We start from the raw sequence: 27,610 nt of genomic DNA on the forward strand, positions 1-27,610 counted from the left end.
TAGGCGACAAAAGTCAGAGACCACATTGATCATGGGAACTAATTTGCATAAAAGGTCAGATTTTCTTCCATTGAAGCACAAGAATCAAGAATCACTTTGGAATCAGATCATTCTCAAATCACGATACAGTGAAGACAGTTTTAATCTGTTACTACCCAGCAGGGAGTTGTGCTGGTGGTGCCAAACTTTAAATCACCACAGGGCTCTTGGATCTGTTAAATATACTAAACAGTGATGAGAAAAATCTGCATGAGACTGGAGTCTTGGCTTGCTGATTAACATAAACATTCAGAGACATCAAGTTGTGGTGTTCAGATGGGTGCCGCAACATTTGGCAGAGATGCTCAATAAATAATGCAAAAGGCCAAGTATATAATTTGGAAAATTAATCTGTGAGAGAGGTTAAGAGATATTTAATGAAGGGTTGTAAAGGATTTTGTCCATACAGTGTTTAGCAAGACCCTCTTAATTGCTAATGAGGAAGGATGTTTAATGAACTCGTAAACCTTTGCGGGTCTGATCGCTGCTATCACATGGCACGTGCCCTTCCTCTTAATAACATGTATGACTTTAAGATTCGAAGTGCTTGTGTGTATGCGTGTCATTTGAATTCTCACCTCTCTGCAAGCTGTCAGTCTTGATTAATTGGTCACTGCTAAACAGCCTGGCGGGTTGGCACTCTAGGACGTATGCTAATTAAAATAGTGATTGAGTGTGTGTGTGTGTGTGTGTGTGTGTGTGTGTGTGTGTGTGTGTGTGTGTGTGTGTGTATGCGTGTTGTCCTATAATGAATGTGATCGCAGGGCTAAAAACGAGACCAAATGGAACAGGGCTGATTTGTGTCCTGTGTGTATGGCCTTAAGCTGGAGGTTATAAAGGGTGTTAGTGAATATTTCTTTTACTTTTGTGTTTGCTTTGAATCCTTTAACAGGTTGAGTACACCTGTGGTATGTTCGCTATACAGAAAATCATCCATCCATCCATATTTTTACGGTAATCATAGCTTATATCAGAGCAAACAAAACCCTCACTCGCTGGGGTGGGGTGTTTATGCTGGGGTCTGATATGTGTTGCAGTGGATCTGATGTATTGCAGAAGACCTGATTAGTTGTGTGAAAGATATGATTTGCAGTGGATCTGATCTATAGTGGAGCGTATCAGAAATACATAATTGAAGTTCAATACACACCTGCACAAACATATACAACTGAAAAAAAATATGTGTGTTCTGCCATTGAACTAGCATAATTGGTGCAGAGTTGCAGTAATTACATTCACCATGTCTTTTTCTCTGCCTTCCCTACTTTCATCCCTTCAGATTTGCACTGCATCAGCAGTTCCTCTGTGTTCTCAAACCAGAGAGAGAAATGAAGCAGTACTTGCTCCATCATTCTGGCCCAATTCTGCCCTGTTACTACATCTACACAGGCCCGCTGTAGCAGGGCATTTTACACCATGTATTATTCTCTCTTTCTCTCTCAGGGTTTTCCATCTTACAGGCTATCATGGAATCCGCAGTGATGAATAATTGGCAGGTGACGGCCCGTTCGGTGGGGAACATAGTGGATCCGCTGGAATACCGACGCATTGTCGAAGAAATGGATCGTCGCGAGGAGAAACGCTTCCTTATCGACTGTGAGGTTGAACGCATTAACAGTATTCTAGAGCAGGTAAATAAAACAAACATATTTTTGTCTGTTTATACTGAATGTCTGTCTGTCGTTGTGGTAGATCAGGAAAGGTTTTGTGGTATCGATCAATACCTTTCCAAAATTCAACTGTCGTTAGCAAATAAGGTGATAAAAATAGTGCGCGTGAGAGTGTGCGTGTGTTTGTCTAAGTAGGGCACAGCGTCCTGTAACAAGGGAACAGTGAGAAAACTAAAAATACTCCCTTTCCTCTCATCCAAAAATACAGCCCTCAAAGGTACTGTTACATTCTCCGATTCTGTTTGTCTCTTTCACTTATTCGTTCTCTTTCAGTTTTTTACCCTCTGTCTATATCCCCCCCCCCCACACACACACACTCACACACTCATATGCCAGATTAGAAAAGTGTGTGTGTGTGTGTTTGTGTCACTAGGAGGTCACAGAGATAATGAAATCCACAAGTAGATCAATCAGTGCTCAGAGAAAGCTAATAAGAGCGCTGCGCTTTCAGCAGACTGGCTGTCTGCTGCTGTTTGTAAATCAATAGCTGTGTGTGTGGGTGTGGTTGGGTCATACCTTTATGTTGTGCCTAAGAGTCAGCAAAGCTTTCCTGGCACAGCACTAAAAATTTCGATATGGCCGATGTATTCAAGTACTGCACCTTTGTAGAATAATAAATAACAACACAGTCCTGTGATGTGTGGGAAGACGCAATAGTATAACTGCTCCACAGTTACCAACAGGTTCAAACAGGACAATGGAAACAGTTCATTCATCTCTGATTATGTAACAATGGGCACCTGATTGATTTAATGAAAAAACATTTTAAATCCTTATTTACATAGATGGAATGTGGTGATTATTTAGGTTTTTATAACAAACATAGTCATTGTCATCTATCTGTCTGTCTAAATGTTCCTTTACATAAACATTTTTGTGGTAGTGACAGTTGACATTTTTCATTAATTTCAAATAAAATTATTTTTGTTTTTTGGCTTTATTTGTGATTTCAAATATTCCATGACATGGCAGAAACTATTACCCATAAAATGACAATAAAAGATCTTGTCACTCATGGCCCGTGACTTTTCCCTAGTATTCAGCTATACTATTAATAAAAAGAAAGACACCATTATTTTCCCCCAGTACACTTGTTTTTTTTTCCCCCAATTATTTACTATTAATAAAAAGAAAAATGCAAGCAAGCTTTTTCTTTCCACCGCTGGGACTGCAAAGTGCCCATAGTTATAGAATCATCCCTCAGCAGTTAAGGCTTTTACATTTAATTTGTTGCCAATTTCGCCTGTCATTCATTCGTTTTGATATCATGTCCACTTAAACTCAGGCATAATGAGGCATAATGCTGTATGACACTCTTGCATTCTTTTATTTCCAGGTTGTGATTTCAGGAAAGAATGGTCGAGGATATCATTACATTCTGGCTAATCTTGTGAGAAAATACACACACATGCACAAAGCTCTTATTTCCTAACCTTCTGTGAGTGACATTTCACTTTTGACTATTGGCCATTGCTCTCTGCAGGGGTTCTCTAACATGAGTTTGGATAAGGTGTTTTCAGGCGGAGCAAATATTACCGGATTCCAAATCATTAATCCTGATAGCCCGATCGTACAGCAGTTTCTCCAGCGCTGGGAGCGGCTTGACGAGAGAGAGTTTCCTGAGTCTAGAAACACTCCTCTGAAGGTCTCTCTCTCTCTTTATTTCTATGCATATTTATGTGCATTTGTGATGTGTTTATTTGAGAGTGTGCCACTTGTGAATATGCTTTTGGAGTTTATTTGTATGCGCGTATGTGTAATTTATGATAACATATTTTGATGAGTTTAATGTAGCAGTCATGCAGCAGTTTTATTAACCATCTCTTTTTGTTGTTTCTTGCCTTATGTTGTTGAAATTCTCCCATTCTGCACATTACTCAACTGGTCACTGAGTGTTTAATAGAATATGAGCACTCATTTGGTCAAGTTATATTGGCAAAATGCAGTGTATTGTAAAACTGCTTGTTTTTTGTGTGGTTCTCTTTCTATACTGTTATCATGTTTAGTATACATCTGCGCTGACACATGATGCCATCCTGGTGATAGCTGAGGCATTTCGGTATTTGAGACGTCAGCGCGTTGATATTTCCCGTCGAGGGAGTGCAGGCGATTGCCTTGCCAACCCGGCCGTACCATGGAGCCAGGGAATCGACATTGAAAGAGCTCTCAAAATGGTAGGAGGGGTCCACAAAGGGCCTCAGACAGATAGCTGAGAGACCTCTTCTAAGAATTAGAAAAAAAATCAGCATTCACATTTTTTACTATCAATGAATGGGCAATACTGTTTAGATATGCATTTACAATTGTTGGATTTGAAATAGTTTGTGTTTATTTTCACCTTTATGGTTAAATGATACCTATATTCCCTTTAAAAATGTTGTTTCATGCTTTTCTTTTTTGTTATGCTTGTTATTTGTGGGTGTTACTGTTCCTGTGTGCTTTCCTCCTGCAGGTTCAGGTTCAGGGTATGACAGGAAATATTCAGTTCGACTCCTTTGGACGGCGATCAAATTACACCATTGATGTTTATGAAATGAAACCGGGAGGAGCCAGAAAGGTTAGTGGCTCTGGGAGGGCAGTTTCTATAAATTCACACAATATTACTGTCACGGTGAAGCCACAAGTCACTTTAGAACATTCAGCAGTGCTGAAAATATACCCCCATGCATGAGACTACTATTTATACACTTACCGGCCACTTTATTAAGTACACCCCGCTAGTACTGGGAAAGTACCTTTTTGTCTTCAGAACTGCCTTCATTTTTCATGGCATATATTCAACGAGGTGCTGGAAATATTCCTCAGAGATTTTGGTCCATATTAACATGATAGCATCATGCAGTTGCTGCAGATTTCTCGGCTGCACAACCATGATGCAAACCTCTCGTTCCACCACATCCCAAAGGTGCTATAATGGATTGAGATCTGGCGAGAGGCCATTTGAGTTGTGAACTCATTGTCATGTTCAAGAAACCAGTTTGAGATGATTTGAGCTTTGTAACATGGCCTGTTATCCTGCTGGAAGTAGCCATCAGAATATGGGTACACTGTGGTCATAAAGGGATGGACATGGTCAGCAACAATACTCAGGTAGTCTGTGTCGTTTAAACGATGCTCAGCTGATACTAAGGAGCCCAAAGTGTGCCAAGAAAATATCCTCCACATCATTACACCACCATCAGCCTGAACCGTTGATACAAGGCAGGATGGATGAATGCTTTCATGTTGTTTACACCAAATTCTGACTCTACTTTCTGAATGTTGCAGCAGAAATCGAGACTCAGACTAGGCAACATTTTTCCAAACTATTGTCTAATTTTGGCGAGTCTGTGCAAATTGAGCCTCAGATTCCTGTTCTTAGCTGACAGTAGTGGCACCCAGTGTGTCTTCTGCTGCTATAGCCCATCTGCTTCAAGGTTCGACATGTTGTCTGTTCAGAGATGCTTTTCTGTGTACCTCTGTTGTAATGAGCGATTATTTGAGTTACTGTTGCCTTTCTATCAGCTCAAGTCAGTCAGTACCCTCTGGCCTCTGGCATCAACAAGGCCTTTTTGTCCACAGAACTGATGCTCACTGGATATTTTCTCTTTTTTGGCCCATTCTCTGTAAACCGTAGATATAGTAGATCAGTAGATCCGATCCCAGTAGATCAGCAGTTTCTGAAATACTCAGACCAGCCTGTCTGGCACCAACAACAATGCCACGTTCAAAAATCACTTAAATCATCTTCCTTCCACCGTCTGATGCTCAGTTTGAACTTCAGCAGATTGTATTGACCATGTTTACATGCCTAAATGCATTGAGTTACTGCCATGTAATTGGCTGATATTTGCGTTAACTAGCAGTTGAAATGGTGGCTGGTGTGTGTAAACGTACCTATTAAGCTCAAGTACCCATTAAGCACACAATTATCTTTGAGCTCAGATTATAACAAGAAAAAAAAATATTCATCCTACTTGATGTCTTAACCAAATGATGTGTTTGTTACTATATACCTCCTGTAATTTCCATTTCACACTGAGATACAGCCATTTTGAAAGCTCTCAGAAAACTTTCACCAGAAGAGTAGCCCCTTAAATGCATTTGTGCAGATGTTTATGCCTTTATTTTGGATAAGTATAACATCGTATTGCAAAGTGAAGAGATTAATGTTTAGACTTTGCATATTATAATCTGGAACCTGGATGTGGGAAATAATTACAGTTAGATCCAAAAGATAGTTTTAGCAACATAGCGCAGGTGCTACGGAACATTGTTAGCATACTAGCTGTATAAGATTGTGTGCTACACTAATATATTACTTCACAGGCATTACTGGCTTGTACTTTTGAATCCATTATATTATAAATTTATAGTTTATTGATGTTCTGTGGTTTTAGACTGATGTAATTTTTAAAAACGTAATATTATTGGAAGGTGAGCTTAAAGGGTGCACTACTATGAAAATCACAGCTTCAGCGTGACATCAATAAGAAAAAGTATAATTTCATAGATATTTTCAATAATAGCGGTCCATATTAAAATATGTATGAACGTAATACATGACCTAGATTATTGATTTAGCAAAATTGTCCTTTTAAAATTAATTGAATAATATTTATTTAAAAAAAAAAGTTTTGCTGTTCCAATAAAGCTCAGTGTGCTCCCTTTAAGCTCATTCACATTAAATGTCTATGTAAATACTTCATGAACAGACTTTAAATATTAACTGATGGTTGTCACTTCAAGTTAATCTTTATAAAATTATTCTTTAAAAATTTTGTTTAAAATAAACAAGAATTTTCCCCAAAAAACATGTTGTGAGCTTAATGGCAACACGGGTGTGCTTAAAGGGTACAAACATGTACCCATTACGCACAGCCAGACTTTTTGCATTTAATGATGTACATCTTAATTAAAATGCCTTTGTAATTTAAAATCAAATTAAATATTATTGTGTGAGAGATTAATCTTTTATTTTAACATAAAATTCTTGTACTGAAACCAATACCCTGTGCACTAAAATGTCTCAATGTAGACTTTGGTGAGCTTAATAGGTACGTTTACCCTACATGGTATCATTATTAACTCTTTCCCCACCATCGATGGAATTTTCCGTCATTTATGGCACAATGATTTATGCCATTGATGTAATTTTCCGGCTTGTTCAGATATTCATACAAAAAAAATGTTCTGGGGGCCATGAATAATTGTGAAAATGCTGGCGGTGAAAGAGTTAAGCAATTATGTTTTTTTTTATTACCATTTTACCTCCCTCTTTTAGACCCTCATCATTAAATGTTCAATTTGTTACCCTTTCTTTCTTCTTTTTTTTTTTAATTACTATGTTTTTTATACCACAAATTAAAAAAATTCTTCAAAGATCAAGGAAAACTGTATTTCTCATGAAATGATCCCTTTAACGTGCACTTGAATGCTCCAGCTATCCTCATGCTTGCTTTCCTCCTCCATCATTCATGAGATCATGTTTCTACTGAGTTTTAGACCCTCATCGTTAAATGTTCAATTTGTTACCCTTTCTTTCATTTTTTTAAAAATTACTGTTTTTTTTATACCTAAAATTAAAAAAATTCTTCAAAGATCAAGGAAAATTGTATTTCTCATGCAATGACCCCTTTAAAGTGCACTTGAATGCTCCAGCTATCCTCATGCTTGCTTTCCTCCTCCATCATTCATGAGATCATGTTTCTACTGAGTCATTCTCTTTCTGTATTACTTTTCTTTTATTGGTTGACGGTGATTGATTGATTCTATTTATGCTTTTGCTGTTTCTGTCCCTTGCAGATTGGCTACTGGAATGAATATGAGAAATTTGTTTATATAGTGGAGCAGCAGGTTACCAACGAATCCTCCTCTGTGGAAAACAGAACCATTGTGGTCACTACTATTATGGTACACTATCTAAAACTGCTTTTAAATATGCCGAACCATGATCCTTCTGCCCTTTCAGGTTTAGTGTCACAGTTGCATTGCATCCTGGGGGGGCAGAATGTTTTTCTGTTTTGCTTTGCTTTGCACTCACTCACTACATGTTGAAACAGTCGATCACAGAAGAGTGTTTCAACTGTATCCGTGTGAGTGCCAAAGCATTTTCAGTTCCATTCCAGTGGCCTGTTGTAGCAGTGACATCACAATACTGGCTTTGGTAAGAATTAGGTTAGAACGTTCCTCTCTCTGCTTCTTTCACTTCATCAAACGTAAGTATTGTACGACTGAGATGTCGGGCTGGATGCAAACGTCAGTGTACATTAAGACACATGCACACAACAATTGGCTGATGGTTTTCTAACACATGATGTGTTTTAGTTTTACATCCCCTCAGAGTTCAGATAATCTCTGCGTTTTCTAGCTGAGGTCGTGTTTTTTTCATTTCAAACTGTCCAATCAGATGTGCCCATTAGGTGCAGACAGTTCATTACTCATTTAGCTCCCTAAAAATGACATAATTCTCCCAGCAGAAGTGAAGAATGTGAGCAGGGACGTGGCTATGTGAGCGAGTGTGAGCAGTGTCCAATCAATAGAAAATCGATAGTTTTTGCTTAGATTGGCTTTTACATATTTCTCTAATTTATTAGTGGCTATTCAAGTGCCACATGGAGACGAGTTGTATTTGGGAACCAGCTCAGAGCCTTTTCATTCAATATTATGCTCCAGTAATATTACAAAATGAAATGCATACAAATATACTGCCACTGTTGAGATACGTCCAGTCACATCCAGACCAAGCAGCCCTAATTTTGTATCTCCCAACCAAACCAAAACGATGCATATATTAGGGTGAACTGTGGTTTTATACCATTTTAAAATAGCAAAATGTAATTTGAATTTTACTGTCCATCCCATATATTAACAATTAACAAGAAATGCAGAACTTCTGAATCTAGAGCATTTCAAACAGGACATGTGCCAGGCTATGCACGTGGAAATGTTTTGCCTACTGGACATGTTATGTTGGACGACTCACTGTGTTTAAGCAAACGCGCATTAATTGAACTAAATGCTGGAATTGAATGGGTTGGGGCTGTAGAGTGATTACAGATGGGCATAAACCCGTTTCATAATTATGTCCTTAATGAAGAACTCTGAGAACTTGAGGGCAGGGGGGGAATAGAGGCGAGGACTAAGATGAAACTGAAAGAATATTAATTAAAGAGTGAATATGGTAATTCATCTTTTGAATAATGCATAACCTGAAGGTCACAGAAACCAAATCTTAGTGAGGAGAAAAAAATTAATGTCAGAACTGTGTCAATAAGAAATACAGTTATTGTAATACAGGTACGTTACATTAATTAGAAAAGACAATTATAAGACAAGTCAGAATTACATAAATAAACATATTTCACTCAATTTAGTTAGAAAAGTCATATTTAAATGTACCACAAGGTTCGCCTTATGTTACATTTAAAAGTGATGATGACCTCTTTCTGACTCTGCCTATGATGATCTCATAAGTAGATACAGAAAGTGAAAGAACTAAATCTTAGGTTAATTAGATATTTAGCTTGTGTATAGAAATATCATATAAACTGACTAAAAATACAGATGATGAGTTTAGATAAACCAGTTTGTAAAAACAGATGAAAGAAAAACTAGAGTTTGATCTGTTGTTAATATTAGAGTTTCATCATCCCTCATGTTAACATTTGGCCTGTTTAAAATAGTTAAAAGCACACATACATGTGAGAAAACCTCTGCCAACCTCTTTAACCCACCTGCATGCGCTGTAAACGTACATGTGTGTGAGTTTAAGCGAAGCCCCCTTAAACTTGCTTGCTTTAGACTGGCGAGTGACTCCTAATGAGAGGATCTGCAACTTCACTTCTCTGTCAGCTCTTTCCACTTTAAGAAATCAGATTCCACTGAATAGCAGTGTCCACAAACCCAAAACCTAGTTTACATTCAAACTAGCCTTCCTCACAGCTGCTGTTTGTTTGGTAGCTTGGCTGTTAGTCACATTGCTGTTAAGAGACTCAAAATGCACGTTTATATTTCAGTATGTTTGTGTGAATGAGTAAGAATGAAATAGGTGTGTGTGTGTGTGTGTGTGTGTGTGTGTGTGTGTGTGTGTGTGTGTGTGTGTGTGTGTGTGTGTGTGTGTGTGTGTGTGTGTGTGTGTGTGTGTGTGTGTGTGTGTGTGTGTGTGTGTGTGTGTGTGTGTGTGTGTGTGTGTGTGTGTGTGTGTGTGTGTGTGTGTGTGTGTGTGTGTGTGTGAGAGAGAGAGAGATACATATCAGCATGATTGCAGACTAATGATTTTTTGTGTTTTTTGGGGGCTGCCAGTCTGAAAGCCAGCTGAACCTCATCTGATTTGGTTAACAGGAAGCTCCATATGTAATGTACAAGAGGAATTATATGCAGATGGATGGAAATGATCGCTATGAGGGCTACTGTGTAGACTTGGCATCAGAAATCGCAAAGCACGTGGGCATAAAGTACAAACTGTCCATTGTAGCTGATGGGAAATACGGAGCACGCGACCCTGAGACCAAGACCTGGAATGGCATGGTGGGGGAGTTGGTATATGGGGTGAGTGCTGGGAAAATGATCCTGTAATGGGAAAGTTTTGGTGGTGGGATAGTGGCTGTGTGAAGCCAGCAACACTAGGCCTCATATATAATCACTGACCACTCTGTCAAAATAAAACTCAAAGAATCGCTGCTTATTTTTCTTTGCAGGTTTCAAAATGTATCATACAGGATCTTTTCATATAACTGAGCTGTTTGCTTTTTGAGTTTGGTGCTTGTCAGAGTTCATCTTAACATTATTTCCTGTGTCACATGATTTATTTTGACACTGTAATGTGATATTTAAATTATTTACAGTCTCCTGGTGTTGCTGACGTCACCCAAGTCTTTGGTCATGGTCAGTGTTTTTACACAATAAAGCTCCAAAGTAATGTCTCTAAGCACGTTGTTGAGGCACCATGAGTAAAGCCATCAAAACACATTTATACATTTTTTTTTTTTTTTTTTAAACAGCTTCGGCCATTTGGTTGCTGTTAAAGTTAAACAACAACCTAATCTCTAAGAATGAGAAGCGTGTGTATGTCTATGCTTTTGTTTTGTTTTTGTGTGCTATTCAACATATCCTGACTATATGAGATGCATATCATTTATTAATCTCAGATCAAGAGTGTTTACCTGCATTCTCAGTGTTTTTTTTTTTTTTTTTTTACTGAAATGATCTTATACACAATACTGGAATGCACTATGTATCTTCATCATATCAGTTAATGTTGGAATTTTTTATATAATAGTATATTTTAATATAATATCGAATTTAATATAAATTTATACTGTCAGGCATTTATCGTAAACTATTTATTGTCCATAGCATGAAAATAATTCTTGGCTTCTCTGTATTGGACAGAATTGAGTGCATCCCTACACACAATGTTATGAATTTCTATTTAGTTCTATTGTTGAATTTTAAATTGAGTTCTGAGTTGCGTTCATAAGCAGATGGAGACAAGAAGGCATTATGGGACAGAAGTACATGGTAACATTTTGCTACATACAGTTACAACATACAGTTAAATGTAAAGAGTGAAGCAAATGTTCTCCTTTACTTGCTGTTATGAACCTTGTAAAAGTGTTGTTGGTACAGAAACAACTGATTAACTATCTAATCACATTTCCATGATCACACCATGACATTTTTTTTACTCGTACTATGAACTGAGAGTTACTGTGTTCCATGTTTCCAGAGAGCAGATATAGCTGTGGCTCCTCTCACTATAACCCTTGTCCGGGAGGAGGTGATAGATTTCTCCAAGCCCTTCATGAGTCTGGGCATTTCCATCATGATCAAGAAACCACAGAAGTCCAAACCGGGAGTCTTCTCCTTCCTAGATCCGCTGGCCTATGAGATCTGGATGTGTATCGTGTTTGCATATATCGGTGTGAGCGTGGTTCTCTTCCTGGTGAGTCGTTTTAGTCCATACGAATGGCACCTGGACGAGAATGAAGAGGCGAAGGATCCGCAGACGCCACCTGACCCACCCAATGACTTTGGCATCTTTAACAGTCTCTGGTTCTCTCTTGGAGCTTTCATGCAGCAAGGATGCGATATCTCGCCAAGGTTGGTGTATTATTTAGCCCGTTCTTGTCTCTCCATCCTCATCTGTCTCTCTCCCCTCATCTTTGCATTTTATGGTTGTCTCGTCTTTCATGGTGCATATATGTTATTTTACTTGGGGTGTTTCACTTTTCAATAAGCTAAAGCTTATCTCTTAACCCTTAACTCATTCTATCATCATGTCACTTGATTCATTCATTCACTCAATCAATCACTCATCAGTCACACTATTGTCACTACAACTGCTCCTGTCTTTATCTCCTCTTTTCCTCTTTTGAAATATAGCTTGGTTCTCAGTTCTCAAACTTTTTCCACCTTCAACCCAATAATATGATCATCTATTAGTATTGCTGCCATGTTTTGGCACTTAAATGGCATATAATCATTTAATAGATGCTTTTGTACAAAGCAACTTAAAAATGATAAAAAACAACAAACTATTTAATACACATGAGCCAATGTCAGCAGTTACTGTAAGTCAGTAATAAAGTTTTTATTCAAACGTTTGCGGTTTAATAATACAAAATTGAATTCTTAAAAATAAAAACACAATGAAAACTGCTGTTTTGGATAATGATCCAGTGTTTTAGTGGAATTATGAAAAGTTACAGTGTACACTAAAAAAGTTGAATATATATATATATATATATTAAAAAAAAAACGGGAAATGCCTTTTATGATATCCAGAAATAAATGAATAAATACACAAATGATACTGCTTTGCAGTCTCAATGATAAAGGGTTAGTTCATCCAAAAACATACTGTAAGTGAACAAGATTTGAGAACTGCCTTACACTTTGAGAACCACTGCTTGACAACAACTAAAATAATTTATATTCACCATGTGTTGACTGTAAAATGTACAGATTTTCTCTCTTTCACTCTCTCTCTCTCTTTCTTGGAGGGCTACCGTGTTCTTGCTGCATGTCTCTATTTTACTGTCAGCAGTTTGGTGTTTATAAACTGTTTCAGTGGAGGAGTGTCAATCCTCTTCACTCATTCCATTGTTCTTCTATTCAGTCATTTGATTTTCCTGCTCATCCTACTCACCAAGTTCCTCTTGGATTTGTGTCTTTCATTCTTGAGGTGATCTTTGTGTCCCTGTTCTCGTCCTCATCTTTCTGCCGGCCCTTCATTAGAGACCTGTCCAAACGGAAGATTCACTTGTACTTTGAGTGTTTGTCTTGTCCGTTGCTTGAAGACTTTTGCATCATTTATCACCAGTAATAGCTTTAATATGTCTGTAATAATTGTTAACCTTTCACAGGGGATTTGTTTGCTCTCCTATTGTCTCTCTCCCTCTCTCCCTGTCTCTCTCCGTCTCTCTCTCTCAGGTCTTTGTCTGGCCGTATTGTTGGAGGTGTGTGGTGGTTCTTCACTCTGATCATCATTTCATCCTACACTGCCAATCTGGCTGCTTTCCTGACTGTGGAAAGGATGGTCTCGCCTATAGAGAGTGCAGAAGACCTGGCCAAGCAGACTGAGATCGCCTACGGAACGCTCGACTCCGGTTCCACTAAAGAGTTCTTCAGGGTAAGACAGCAAAATAAATGTTCTATCAAATGCAATATCACTGCCATTTTTAGCCAAAATGAGGAAAGAAACGGGTGTAGTTATTGATAATGGTAAAAATAGTGTTCCATGCCAGTGATTTTCAGTTTCCCAACCATATCTTGACCTAATTTACATCTACACTACCGTTCAAAAGTGTGGGGTTGGTATAATTTTTTTAATGTTTTTGAAAGAAGTCTCATATGCTCACTAAGGCTGTACTTAGTTGATCAAAAATACAATAAAATTAAATTTATTCCTGTGATGGCAAAGCTGAATTTTCAGCATCATTACTCCAGTCTTCAGTGTCACATAATCCTTTAGAAATCATTCTTCTATGCTGATTTGGTGCTCAAGAAACATTTCTTATCAATGTCGAAAACAGTTGTGCTGCTTAATATTTTTATAGAAACTCTGATAAAAAAAATTTTCAGGATTCTTTGATGAATAGAAAGTTCAAAAGAACAGAATTTATTTTAAAAATAGACATTTTTTGTAAAAATGCAATAGTTTTTACTGTCACATTTGATCAATTTAAAGGCACAATATGTAAGATTTTTGGATTAAAATATCTAAAAACCACTAGAACAATGTTATATATTTTGTTGACTTGTGTACAGAAATACAGCATTTTCTCCACCATACAATGTTTTCAAATGAATTTCATACCATTTAGCAACACAAGTAACCTAGCTTTTATTAAAATAATAGTCTAATATCAATCTAGCTTACTGCATTGTGCATCGAGGATCTCATAACAGCCAGTAAAGTTAACATAACTTTCAACACACTCAAATGTGTTTTAGTATGTTTTCACCAAGTAAAACAACGCCCCACATTTTAATTCATCAAATAATGTGACCTGTATGAGTAGTAATTCAGCACTTGCGGCTGTTTCATTAGAATGAAATAAAATAATGGGATATTAAGTGAAAACAAGTTCAGGGAAAAACCACCGAACCAGCAAACTCTAAACGTAACAGTAATTGTAAGATAAATATAAACAACAAAAGGAAAGGAGTGGCAGCAGCAGACTGCAGCATATAAGCATAATAAAAGCTCCAGAGCTCCTTCATGGGACTCGAGACAGGTGTGTCGTGACTCGCGCAGATGTCTCTCATTAGCATTTGCTCCATCGGCCTCGTTCCAATCCCACGGCTCTACGTTAATAAAACTTTACTACATTAGCTCATTCATGAATTTGATTTCTGCCTAAGTCCTGTCAGATTGCTTTCCATCAGCTGTGGAGATGGAGACGACAACTCCCATGATTCCACGCTCATTCACGGCGTCATCATGCTACGCCTTTGTTATTGTTTTGAATAAGCGACCTCTAGCAGTGAAACATACATACTGTGCCTTTAATGGATCCTTGCTGAATAAATAAATGTATGTCAAATGTGCCAAAAATCATATTTTTCTGCCTGTCTAAACAAAACCTAATGTACATTATTCAACTCATTAGCCAGTAGTAGCTGAATTGAATTTGTCAATTAAAAGAGAGTGAAGCAGTGTGTGATGTTGCTTTGATGACTGTTCATAAACGTCAGACATTTTGACTTAATTATAGGCTTACTTTACACATTAGGTTAGCAAGAACAAAAATTATTGTTGCCTAACACCTAGTAATGGGAAGTCAGATTATTTTCCACAAACTGGTTCTTTCGGACAGTTCGATTCAATGAACTGGTTCCAAAAAACGATTCACCTGTTAATTTACATAATCACACAATGATGTCACATACACAATTCTATTATTAAAGCACCCAATAATGATGTAAAACGTGTATGTTTACATGTCTAAAGCATATATAGTGGATAAACTAGTCTTAATCAACTCAGCTTTTTACATAAATCATGAGAAACCATTAAAAAAAAACCTTTAATTTCACCCCTCATTCAAGTTAACTACTCGTTCATGCAGATGCTTGTATAAGCAGCTCATTGGTTCATCGTGGACATGTCCAAACTGTTTCCTCAGTTCAGTGGACTGGTGACTCAAGATCTGTTGAAACCATTAACCGACTCTTGACTCGAGAGAGAACTGCTATCAGTATACTGCTGTTGACTCGAGAACTACTGCCATCGGATCACTGTTAGATTTACAGTTCCTTTTATTTGTTCTACTTTATGCTTTTCAGCAAAAGACATCAGAATCATACATTTTGCCCCCTTTATGAAACCCTCGGCAGACAGTTCTCAGCATGTTGGACGAGCCCGAAAGACTGTTCTCAGTTCAGTGTACTGTTAGACTAACTAAGCAAAAAACTGCATCATATACTCCTTGATTTTGACTTAATTATAGGCTTACATTACACATTAGGTGAGCAAGAACAAAAAATATTGTTAATGGGAAGTTAGATTCAGAAGTCAGATGGGAAGTCGACTGTCAGACACGTCGGAAAGTGAGTTTTGATTGATTAACTAGATCTGTGCTGACTTGAGCCACAAACTGTTTCAGATGGTTCAGTCCGATTTGGTGAACTGGTTCAGCCAGTTCAGACGCAGTTATCATTTTCACGTCCAGCGCCATGTTGTTTAAATAGCAAATGCACTCGTGCCCATCTGTTGGTCCATGGTCCGAAAACGAGTAATATGTGCCTATAGGCGGGTAAACAACGCACGTACACTCTGCTTATTACACCCACAGCAGCAGCTCACAAACATCTTTAAATATTAAAAATAGAAGGATTCCTCTCTGGAGAAGCGCTCAGTCTTTCGCCTCGCAAATTCCGCCATGTAAATAGCGAATCCACCATGGTGCAAGCGCAACTGGCTTTTAAAGGGAATGGGAGATGAGACTCTTTTTATTGCACGTTACAATCAAAACACACCCATGACTCATTACGAGCAACCTATTTGGACCATGCGCCTGGCCGACCTTTGCAAATCTATTTGTTCTTTGTGTCAGAAGTAGCTTGGAGTACATTAGAAATAGATTGGGGCATCAGTTCACTCAGTCAGTTCAGTCGGGATTTGTTGTGCTGCGCTGCATTCAGTATAGACAACATCACTGATTATTATGGGTTATATTGGTTGCGTTGCGTTACTCACGTCTGGTGTAGACACGGTGTTAAATAATTTGAATACTAAACTTAGTATTCTAGAGGAAAGCACGTATGTGTGCATTTACCTGCAAGAAATTCGGACAATAAAAATACTATGACAGTCAAGTGGCAATCTGAAAAAGATGTCACCACGCACCATCTTTGACTGAAAACATGTTTTGCTGAATCTTTGTCATATACCATTTTCAAGTGAGGTAGCCAGAGGCAGAGTGTGTGTTCGTGTCTGTGCATGTGTGTTTTGAGATGACAGGGAACAGGGCAGTTTTAAGATGACCCAGATACACCACTGCTGATGAGCTCATCCTGTCATTTCACCTTAATGTCACGATTACTCGCTAATGCGTGTGTGTGAAAGCAGATATGCATGTACACACACTCATACATGCACATAATCAGTCACTCACAGTCACTGTCACCTCTCAGACCCACTATAGAGTGGATAGAGTCAGAGTTTGAGAGAGAGAACACATGAAATGAGGTGCCCTTCTGCTCTTCTCTCTTTCATGAGTTGTCATCTGCTTACACACTGGATCAGAGCAGAGATGACAGGAGAGCAGCTGACACAGAGTTGAACTGAATGTGATGTGGAGACAGTCTCCACCTTGTGTTCATAACTTATTATTGCAGCAATAAAAAACATCATGGCAATAGAAGTGAATTCTGCTTCCTGTCTGTACTAGCAAGTAATAAAGACAATTCAGCTTTTTAGATGGTGATGCTGGTTTGAGCAATACAATGTGGATATAGTGTGGCGGTCAACGGGCACCACAAGGAAAGTGATTTAAAGAAATAATCACCCTCATTTAATTCCAAAGTTGATGACTTTATTTCTTCCATGGAATACAAAAGGAGAAATTGTTGTGCTGGTACTCTTTTCCATTGAATTAAAATGAGTGAGGTCTGACCCCTTCAGACTTCAAAAAGGATGCAAAAACACTATAACATGACCATAAAGAGACCCATATTACTATTTTATTTATCCTTGATCAAAAGTGACAGAAGACATTTACATTGTTACAAAAAAATCAATTTCAAACAAATGCTGTTCTTTTGAACTTTCTATTCAAGTTCAAGTAAGACAAGTTTCCACAAAAATATTAAGCATCACAACATTGACAATTGAGAATAAAAACATTGATGATAAAAAATTTTTTTCTTGATCATCAAATCAGTATATTACAATGATTTCTGAAGAATGGAGTAATGATGCTGAAAATTCAACTTTGCCTCCACAGGAATACATTAGATTTTAAAATATATTAAAATAGAAAACAGTTATTTTAAATCGTAATATTATTTGAATATTACAGATATTACTGTATTGTTGATCAAATAAGAGACTTGTATAAAAATCATACTGAACCCAAACTTTTGAACAGTTGTGTACGTTTTTAATTACTGATAAGCATTGCATCGAGTTAGCTCTTAATGCATCATCATGTGTCACCGGCCCACCGGTGGGCCCACATCCATTACATTTTAAAACAGTAATATCCTATACTAAACATAAATTAATCTTGACAAACAATATTTCATTTGAAAGCTTACAATCTCTAGTTTCATATTTGGTTTTTCAAAATATATTACAGAGGAGCAGTAATTTATCAATTTGCAACAAGAATATTTTCATGACAGTTCAAAAGATGACAGTTCAAAAGATAACATCCATTAAATTTTTTGAGAAAAACAGGTCTGAAAATGTTTTAAATATAAAGAAAAAATTATAGATTCTCCATTTGTGATGTGGCAGCGAGCTATAACGCACATACGTGTTCTTTTTTTGTGTTTATTAGAGGTTGAATTCATAACAAACTTCCCATACTACTTCTGAATAAGATGTCTACTTCATAAATTGTATGAAAATTATGGAAATATATGGTTCAGATCACTCAAACCATATATGGAAATGGAGGCGCCCTTATATGGTCAGTACTGCGCCCAAACAAAATCTTACTGAAAGCTAATTTTTTTAGATTTCAACCTAAAATTTGTAACACAACTTGTTCCGGTGCAAAGCGAATCGGGCAGCAGTCGGAGGCGGGGGCCTAGACGACCCGATCCCTGGACACGGAAACTGGCTCTTGGGACATGGAATGTCACCTCGCTGGCGGGGAAAGAGCCTGAGCTTGTGCGTGAGGTCGAGAGGTTCCGACTAGAGATAGTCGGAATCACCTCCACGCATGGCTTGGGCTCTGGAACCACACTCCTCGAGAGGGGATGGACTCTTTACCACTCTGGAGTTGCCCATGGTGAGAGGCGGCGGGCTGGTGTGGGTTTGCTTATAGCCCCCCAGCTCTGCTGCCATGTGTTGGAGTTTACCCCGGTGAACGAGAGGGTCGTTTCCCTGCGGCTTCGGCTCGGGGATAGGTCTCTCACTGTCGTTTGTGCCTATGGGCCGAACGGCAGTGCGGAGTACCCGGCCTTCTTGGTGTCCCTGGGAGGGGTGCTGGAAAGTGCTCCGACTGGGGACTCCGTCGTTCTACTGGGGGACTTCAACGCCCACGTGGGCAATGACAGTGAAACCTGGAGGGGCGTGATTGGGAGGAACGGCCCCCCTGATCTGAACCCGAGTGGTGTTCAGTTATTGGACTTCTGTGCTAGTTACAGTTTGTCCATAACGAACACCATGTTCAAGCATAAGGGTGTCCATCAGTGCACATGGCACCAGGACACCCTAGGTCGTAGGTCAATGATCGACTTTGTGGTCGTTTCATCTGATCTGCGGCCGTATGTCTTGGACACTCGGGTGAAGAGAGGGGCGGAGCTGTCAACTGATCACCACCTGGTGGTGAGTTGGATCCGATGGCGGGGGAGGAAGCTGGATAGACTCGGAAGACCCAAACGTACTGTGAGGGTCTGCTGGGAACGTTTGGCCGAGTCTCCTGTCAGAGAGATCTTCAACTCCTGCCTCCGGCAGAGCTTCGACCGGATCCCGAGGGAGGCTGGAGATATTGAGTCCGAGTGGACCATGTTCTCCACCTCCATTGTCAAAGCGGCTGCTCGGAGCTGTGGACGCAAGGTCTCCGGTGCCTGTCGAGGCGGCAATCCCCGAACCCGGTGGTGGACACCGGAAGTAAGGGATGCCGTCAAGCTGAAGAAGGAGTCCTATCGGGCCTGGCTGGCTTGTGGGACTCCTGAGGCAGCTGACAGGTACCGACAGGCTAAACGGACTGCAGCCCGGGTGGTCGTGGAGGCAAAAACTCGGGCCTGGGAGGAGTTCGGTGAGGCCATGGAAAAAGACTATCGGCTGGCCTCGAAGAGATTCTGGCAAACCGTCCGGCGCCTCAGGAGGGGGAAGCAGTGCCCTACCAACGCTGTTTACAGTGGCGATGGGCGGCTGTTGACCTCGACTGGGGATGTTGTCGGACGGTGGAAGGAATACTTCGAGGATCTCCTCAATCCCGCCGTCACGTCTTCCATTGAGGAAGCAGAGGCTGGGGGCTCAGAGGAGGACTCGTCCATCACCCGGGCTGAAGTCACCGAGGTGGTCAAGAAACTCCTCGGTGGCAAGGCACCGGGGGTGGATGAGATCCGCCCTGAGTACCTCAAGTCTCTGGATGTTGTGGGGCTGTCTTGGCTGACACGCCTCTGCAGCATCGCGTGGCGGTCGGGGACAGTGCCTCTGGGATGGCAGACCGGGGTGGTGGTCCCTCTTTTTAAGAAGGGGGACCGGAGGGTGTGTTCCAACTATAGGGGGATCACACTTCTCAGCCTCCCCGGGAAAGTCTATGCCAGGGTACTGGAGAGGAGAATCCGGCCGATAGTGGAACCTCGGATTCAGGAGGAACAGTGTGGTTTTCGTCCTGGTCGCGGAACACTGGACCAGCTCTATACCCTCTACAGGGTGCTGGAGGGTTCATGGGAGTTTGCCCAACCAGTCCACATTTGTTTTGTGGATTTGGAGAAGGCATTCGACTGTGTCCCTCGCGGCATCCTGTGGAGGGTGCTGGGGGAGTATGGGGTCCGGGGTCCTTTGCTGAGGGCTGTCCGGTCCCTGTATGACCGAAGCAGGAGTTTGGTCCGCATTGCCGGCAGTAAGTCAGACTTGTTCCCGGTGCATGTTGGACTCCGGCAGGGCTGCCCTTTGTCGCCGGTTCTGTTCATAATTTTTATGGACAGAATTTCTAGGCGCAGCCAAGGGCCGGAGGGTGTCAGGTTTGGGGACCACACGGTTTCGTCTCTGCTCTTTGCGGATGACGTTGTCGTGTTGGCCCCTTCTAACCAGGACCTTCAGCATGCATTGGGACGGTTTGCAGCCGAGTGTGAAGTGGCTGGGATGGGGATCAGCACCTCCAAATCCGAGGCCATGGTCCTCAGTCGGAAAAGGGTGGCTTGCCCACTCCAGGTTGGTGGAGAGTTCCTGCCCCAAGTGGAGGAGTTTAAGTATCTAGGGGTCTTGTTCACGAGTGAGGGGAGGATGGAACGGGAGATTGACAGACGGATCGGTGCAGCTTCTGCAGTAATGCGGTCGATGTACCGGTCTGTCGTGGTGAAGAAAGAGCTAAGCCGTAAGGCGAAGCTCTCGATTTACCGGTCAATCTACGTTCCTACTCTCACCTATGGTCATGAGCTTTGGGTCATGACCGAAAGGACAAGATCCCGGATACAGGCGGCCGAAATGAGCTTTCTCCGCAGGGTGGCTGGGCGCTCCCTTAGAGATAGGGTGAGGAGCTCAGTCACTCGGGAGGAACTCGGAGTAGAGCCGCTGCTCCTCCACATCGAGAGGGGACAGCTGAGGTGGCTCGGGCATCTGTTCCGGATGCCTCCTGAACGCCTTCCCGGGAAGGTGTTTCGGGCATGTCCAACCGGGAGGAGGCCCCGGGGAAGACCGAGGACACGCTGGAGGGACTATGTCTCCCGGCTGGCCTTGGAACGCCTCGGTGTCCCCCCGGAAGAGCTAGAGGAAGTGTCTAGGGAGAGGGAAGTCTGGGCATCTCGGCTTAGACTGCTGCCCCCGCGACCCGGCCCCGGATAAGCGGAAGAAGATGGATGGAACTTGTTCAGATTTTTGGCTTAGATTTTTTTTTTTTTGCAGTTTTAGAGTCAAATTTGTTCAACATGTTTTGTAAAATATATATTTTATATAAAATATTATATTTTTACATTTTCATAAACTTAAACTTCTATAACTTTTTTTCTATTTCACTTACATAATTTATTTGACTTCTACAATAAGCTGCCAAATGTCTATATTCCAAAGCATTCTTGAATTACAACCATTTAAGTTTAGTGAATTTTCATGTCTATATGAAAAAAAAAGGGGGGGGGGGGGTTAACAGGTTAAAGCAGCATTTTGGAAGTCAAGATTTTTGGGGGAATAATCTCTCATCCAATAGTATAACTTTGGACTATATGTTTATCATGTCAGAGGACAGAAAATAATCATTATTTTTGCATTTCTGTTTCGTGTCGCTAGTGGCACAGAAAATGCACACTTCCCCCTTTGAATTCTACAGTTTGTGCCTGACAACTCAAGAAAAAAACATTAATACAGGCACTTATACACCAGCTGTGTGTAGGTCAAGTTAACCTACTTACATGTACGATGCGCGTGAGTGTATGTGTGTGAAATGGTGTCCTATAAAAGCAGGAGTGTGTGTCTGTCCTAATAAATTTAGGTGTATGTGTGTGTGTTTACTCTAGAGATATCCTGTCCGCTACACGGCCATTTATATAGTCTTGCAAGAGATGGACACAGAATATTTTGGTTTATTTCTGCACCTTAAATGCAGAAATACAGCAGAATTACAAGTATTAGTAAACCATAATTTATCTTCTTTATTCTTTATTTTTCATTCATTCATTCTCTGCATTCTGAGTGTGAGGGTGTTGTGTGGGAGAACTGTGCTGAAATGTAGAGTTTTTTTCCTAATATAGTCTTGTACATTAACGACAGAGACAGCTTGTTTGTAATGTCACTGAAAAGAAAAGCCTTGGACGGGCAAGCATGGCAGATGTTTCTTCCTCTAGAGAATGTGAGGGAACTTTGCAGTTAATAATTGATGAGCTCTTAATTTTCTGTCTTTTCTACTACGATTTTATACTCTGCTCTTGTCAGGTTTAGTCTCATGGTCGCAAGAGTCTCCAAGACCAAAAGTCCCTGAAGGATCTTGTACAAAAGACTCACTGAGAGGAGAGTTTGAGATCTTTAAGCTGGGCATACACTGTGCGATTTCAGCAAGGTTACCTACTCACACTGTACGAGTAGATCGCATGCGATGTAAAGCCAAAGCTCACAGTTTATGTGCTCACACTGTGCGGTCCAATCGTCGAGCGCGACTTGTCTGCTCACACTGTACGAGTAAAATATGCGCAAAAAAACCTATAATAGAGAGATAGCCTATCAAATGCATCAGCTATTGATATCAAGAGCATTTAGCATTTACAATTTATGTATATAAATGAACATTATTATTAGGGTAGGCCTACTTTTATTATTAAATTGATATTACATTTATTGCCCCGCGCTCATTTTACAACATCAATGCATAACCGATACTCTGCATAATAAAAGAATAGATAGATTATCTTAATTACTCCTCATTATTTAAATACATTTTGCCCAATTAAACAAGGAATTATAGGCCTATAATTAAAATGATTATCAGTCTAAAATATTTCATAACACTGCAATAATATCAGAAAGTAAGAGCAGCTTTATTTCAAAAACAACTTGTTTAACACGAAATGGGCCTATACTTCTCTTCTAATTTGTTTCACAATATGGGCCACAAGAGAAATATTAAGAATATAAATTAAGACTGAGTGAATGAATCTTGTCTCTGTGAGAATATATGCGGCGAAAGCTCGTCAGATTTTACTTTCACTTTCACCTACTTTCGCGCACATTGTTTTTTTGTGTGATATCCACTGACTCGCATTCATGATTTAAAACGAAAAGTAAAAAAAAAAAATCTATATTGCGCTGTGAAATTTTGTCATTCTTTTCTTTTTACAAATGATGGACAACGGTTCACATTTTTCCCATGATAATAAAATTAAGTAAATATTAAATAATAGTAAATAAAATAATTTGTGAAAGTAAAACAAGTAAATTAATATTCAAAGTTAAATGAATAAAAGAGGCACTGATCATAGGCTAAACACGGCAGTTTGAACGTCTTAGATTATCCATTTTACAACACAAACTGTAGGCAAGCAACAGTTTGCTAAATTTCTGCTATTTGATGACTGCCTACAGAACTTAAAGATCTCCCTCTTTTGTTTTCTTTCTTGCTGCATTAAAGATTCATGGTTAAACTTCTGCTTTCGCGCAGGCGCAGTAATGAGAAATAGGGCAATCAGTTCGTAGCTCTGCTTCAGCTGTTTAATAACCTCACGAGGAGCGACATGCCAGAAATTCACCCGACCATCCGATTGCCGATCGGGAGAGGTTTGTCGCCTCTCGTTTCCCCCTGTACACTGCACGAACACCTCACGACAAACGACGCACAACAAACCTGAAAATCGGCCCGAACCAAAAAAGAGTCGCACGAGTCAGAATTCGGCTCGAAATTGGACGAAAATCGCACAGTGTATGCCCAGCTTTAGTGGACAATGTGTCTGGGGTGGGATATACATGTTGTGAGACACCTGAAACACATTCACACATGCACTTATACACCAGCTGTTTGTTGGTCAAGTTTAAATCAATGTTTTTTGGTTTTAAATCTAATGAGCATTTAAATGGCAGACCATAACATATGTTAAGAGTGCTGCGTGTGTACTGATGAAAAGCTAGAAATGCTCCTGGAATACAGGATATACACCGATCAGGCATAACATAATGACCAGGTGAAGTAAATAACACTAATTATCATCACGGCACCTGTTAGTGGGTGGGATATATTAGGCAGCAAGTTAATGTGGCAGAAGCAGAAAAGTGGGCAAGCAGAAGGTTTTAAGTAAGTTTGACAAAGGCCAAATTGTGATGGCTATACGACCTGGTCAGAGCATCTCCAAAACTGCAGCTCTTGTGGGGTGTTCCCGGTCTGCAGTGGTCAGTATCTATCAAAAGTGGTGCAAGGAAGGAACAGTGGTGAACCGGCGACAGGGTCATGGATACACATGGGGAGCAAAGGCTGGCCCGTGTGGTCCGATCAAACAGACAAGCTACTGTAGCTCAAATTGCTCAAAAAGTTAATGCTGGTTCTGATAGAAAGGTGTCAGAACACAGTTTGTTGCGTATGGGGCTGCATAGCTGCACACCAGTCAGGGTGCCCATGTTGACCCCTGTCCACTGCCGAAAGTGCCAACAGTGGGCACGTGAGCATCAGAACTGGACCATAGAGCAATGGAAGAAGGTGGCCTGGTCTGATGAATCACGTTTTCTTTTACATCACATGGAATTCCGGGTGCGTATGCATCGCTTACCTGGGGAACACTTGGCACCAGGATGCACTATGGGAAGAAGACCTCTTTGAGCAGGATAATGCGCCCTTCCACAAAGCAAAAAATGGTTCAGGAATGGTTTGAGGAGCACAACAGCTAGTTTGAGATGCTGACTTGGCCTCCAAATTCCCCAGATCTCAATCCAATCGAGCATCTGTGGCAGGCACGTGCAGAGGGGGGGGCTTTGGGTGCTCCAGCCCCTGCCCTTTTTCAAAATGAATCAAAAGTGCCCCTCTCAGACAAATATCAATGATAATATCGTGGTCAATAAAACTAAATAAATGTGATTATTATAACATGACAATGTATACAATAGTAACGAACAGCTCAAAAGTCGGACAATTTCTGTTGAGGCGTTGCTATAACGCGTTGCTATGGGTTGCGTGCGTTTTGATTGACTGTTGATTTTCCTCTGTTCGGAAGCGGCTCTCGAGCCAAATATGGTCCAAATGTGGACTCACGGGAAAAAAGTAAACCAATATTTTTTTTTTCATCCATAATCAGAGCTTAATGTGTTGATTTAATTACAAATCTATATATTAGCTATATATTTTAAAGTCCTCGTGAAATCAAAATTGACCATATTTACTTTGTTAGCGCAAATTGCTAGTTTTGTGGTGAACAATCCATCCGTGCAAGTCAATCCGCATCAAAAAATAATTTGGCTTCGTAATCTTTAATCAAAATCTGAAAATGCTCCTCGCCTCTACATTGGCAGGCCTTTTTTGATGACGTCTCTTTGACGGCTTGGGCTTCGACGCCGACATGCCATCATTAAACACGCCCATCCAACTGACCCACGAGCTAATAAACAGAGATGGCGAGGAGGTGCGTTTTTTGAATGAAACGCCTATGTTTCTATATCCAATCAGGTCACAGGGAGGAAAAAACAAACCACGCCCTCTGTTCTGCTCATTTAGTATTCCGTTTCTCTCGGAAATACGTCAAATCACTGAAATAAAGTCGGTTGCAACTTCCGGTTCACTGGGACTTTAAAGTATTACACAATTCACCAATACCCGTTTGTCATGTATATACACCAACCAATCGTGATCTGGCAAAGCAAGTTCAAATTCCATTGGGCGATGTGAAGTAGAGCGCTAATTTTCTGTTCTCGAATCTTATTCATAAATCGGTTGAAAATTACATGGACAGACAAACTAACGTTTGTGGGACGATTTCCTGCGGTTTGTCTCATTTTATAAATTGCATCACTGACAAAATGGATTTTAACTGCAACAAAAAAGTCCCTGCACAAAACCATGCAGCAGCAGCAAAAGTCGCATTAATGGTAAGTGTTAAATTCACTTGTATTTATGTATATTGATACACCGTTTACTAATTCATGAAACTATCAAAGTTAACAAAACCCAAGTGCCACCGGGACCTACAGGCCTATTACGTGAAGTGTAGGCTGGTGAAATGGTTACGTGAAAGGACTTTATTATATTACCATTTTTTTATATTATGCAGCATTATGAAAGAAGTCTCTTATGTTCATCAAGCCTGCATTTATTTGATAAAAAACAGCAATATTGTGAAATATTATTAAAATAATGATTTTCTATTTTAAAATAATTTAAAATATAATTTATTCCTGTGATCCCAGCTGGATTTTCAGCATCATTACTCCACTCTTCAGTGTCACATGATCATTCAGAAATCATTCTAATATGAGGATTTAATTTCAGTGATGGAAACTGTGATACTCTTTTCAAGATTCTTTGATTAATAAAAAGTTAAAAAGAACATAATGTAATAATATTTCACAATATTAGGCTACTGTTTTTTCTGTATTTTTGATTAAATAAATGCAGGCTTGATGAGCATAAGGATATATATATATATTGCCCCTTTTTTACATTTGAGCCCCTGCCCCTGACGAACTCTCTGCACGGCCCTGATCTGTGGGATGTGCTGAACAAACAAGTCCGATCCATGGAGGCCCCACCTCACAACTTACAGGACTTATAGGATCTGCTGATCTTGGTGCCAGATACCACAGCACACCTTCAGGGATCTAGCAGAGTCCATGCCTCGACGGGTCTGGGCTGTTTTGGCATTAAAAGGGGGACCAACACAATATTAGGATCTGATCGTAGGCCTTACAAAAATTAGCTATTTTCTAAACATATAGTGGAGAATTATCTGTGGTGTCTTGTGATGGGCTGCTGTAGGTCACAAGATGAGTCCCAGTCCATCCTTGCTGCTGACAAGAAATTTTAGCCAGTAAAATATCATGAAACATTTCTATCTTTCCTAACCTTTCCATTGATTTCCTTTCTTTTCTCTCTTTCAGCGTTCAAAGATCGCCGTTTACGAGAAAATGTGGTCTTACATGAAGTCCGCCGAGCCGTCCGTGTTCGTTAAGACCACCCCCGATGGAGTGGCTCGCGTGCGCAAGTCAAAGGGGAAGTTTGCTTTCCTGCTCGAGTCCACGATGAACGAATACATCGAGCAGAGAAAGCCTTGCGACACTATGAAGGTGGGAGGGAACCTGGACTCCAAGGGCTACGGCGTGGCCACGCCCAAAGGGTCGGCATTAAGGTGGGTGGAATAATATAACAATTTCCTCTGTTGTTATAGTATTCCACCTACCCTGATTCCACCATCTCTCTCTTCTCTCTGTCTTGTTCATGTTTTGTTTTTCATTCTTATTCTCTCACCCTTCTACCTTTTCTCATTCTCTCTGCCTCAAACTCTTTTTCATTCTTTTTTGTTTTTCACTCTGCCTGTCTCTCTTTCTCTTGCGGTAAATGATAAGGTAACCGTGTCTTGTGTGTTAAGTTTTTTTTTTAGTTATGTATGTT

At 40.2% G+C, this 27,610-nt stretch overlaps 1 protein-coding gene across 4 annotated transcripts in view; it reads left to right on the forward strand.

The window, feature by feature from the left end:
- gria3a (glutamate receptor, ionotropic, AMPA 3a) overlaps positions 1-27,610 on the forward strand; it is a 58,163-nt gene that overhangs the window by 16,045 nt on the left and 14,508 nt on the right. For 3 of the 4 annotated variants that reach the window (XR_013816279.1, XM_079813891.1, XM_079813890.1), the window contains exons 4-13: positions 1,483-1,670; positions 3,046-3,099; positions 3,193-3,354; positions 3,716-3,883; positions 4,162-4,266; positions 7,494-7,601; positions 10,032-10,238; positions 11,419-11,792; positions 13,125-13,323; positions 27,100-27,347. Coding sequence is in view for 3 of the 4 variants with exons in the window: in XM_079813891.1 (XP_079670017.1) it covers positions 1,483-1,670; positions 3,046-3,099; positions 3,193-3,354; positions 3,716-3,883; positions 4,162-4,266; positions 7,494-7,601; positions 10,032-10,238; positions 11,419-11,792; positions 13,125-13,323; positions 27,100-27,347 (1,813 nt within the window). In the remaining variant the exon portion in view is untranslated. The remainder of the gene's footprint in view (positions 1-1,482; positions 1,671-3,045; positions 3,100-3,192; positions 3,355-3,715; positions 3,884-4,161; positions 4,267-7,493; positions 7,602-10,031; positions 10,239-11,418; positions 11,793-13,124; positions 13,324-27,099; positions 27,348-27,610) is intronic. The other variant, XM_079813892.1, reaches the window with a different exon arrangement.

The sequence above is a fragment of the Gobio gobio genome, assembly GCF_949357685.1.
Source record: "Gobio gobio genome assembly, chromosome: 4".
NCBI lineage: Eukaryota > Metazoa > Chordata > Actinopteri > Cypriniformes > Gobionidae > Gobio > Gobio gobio.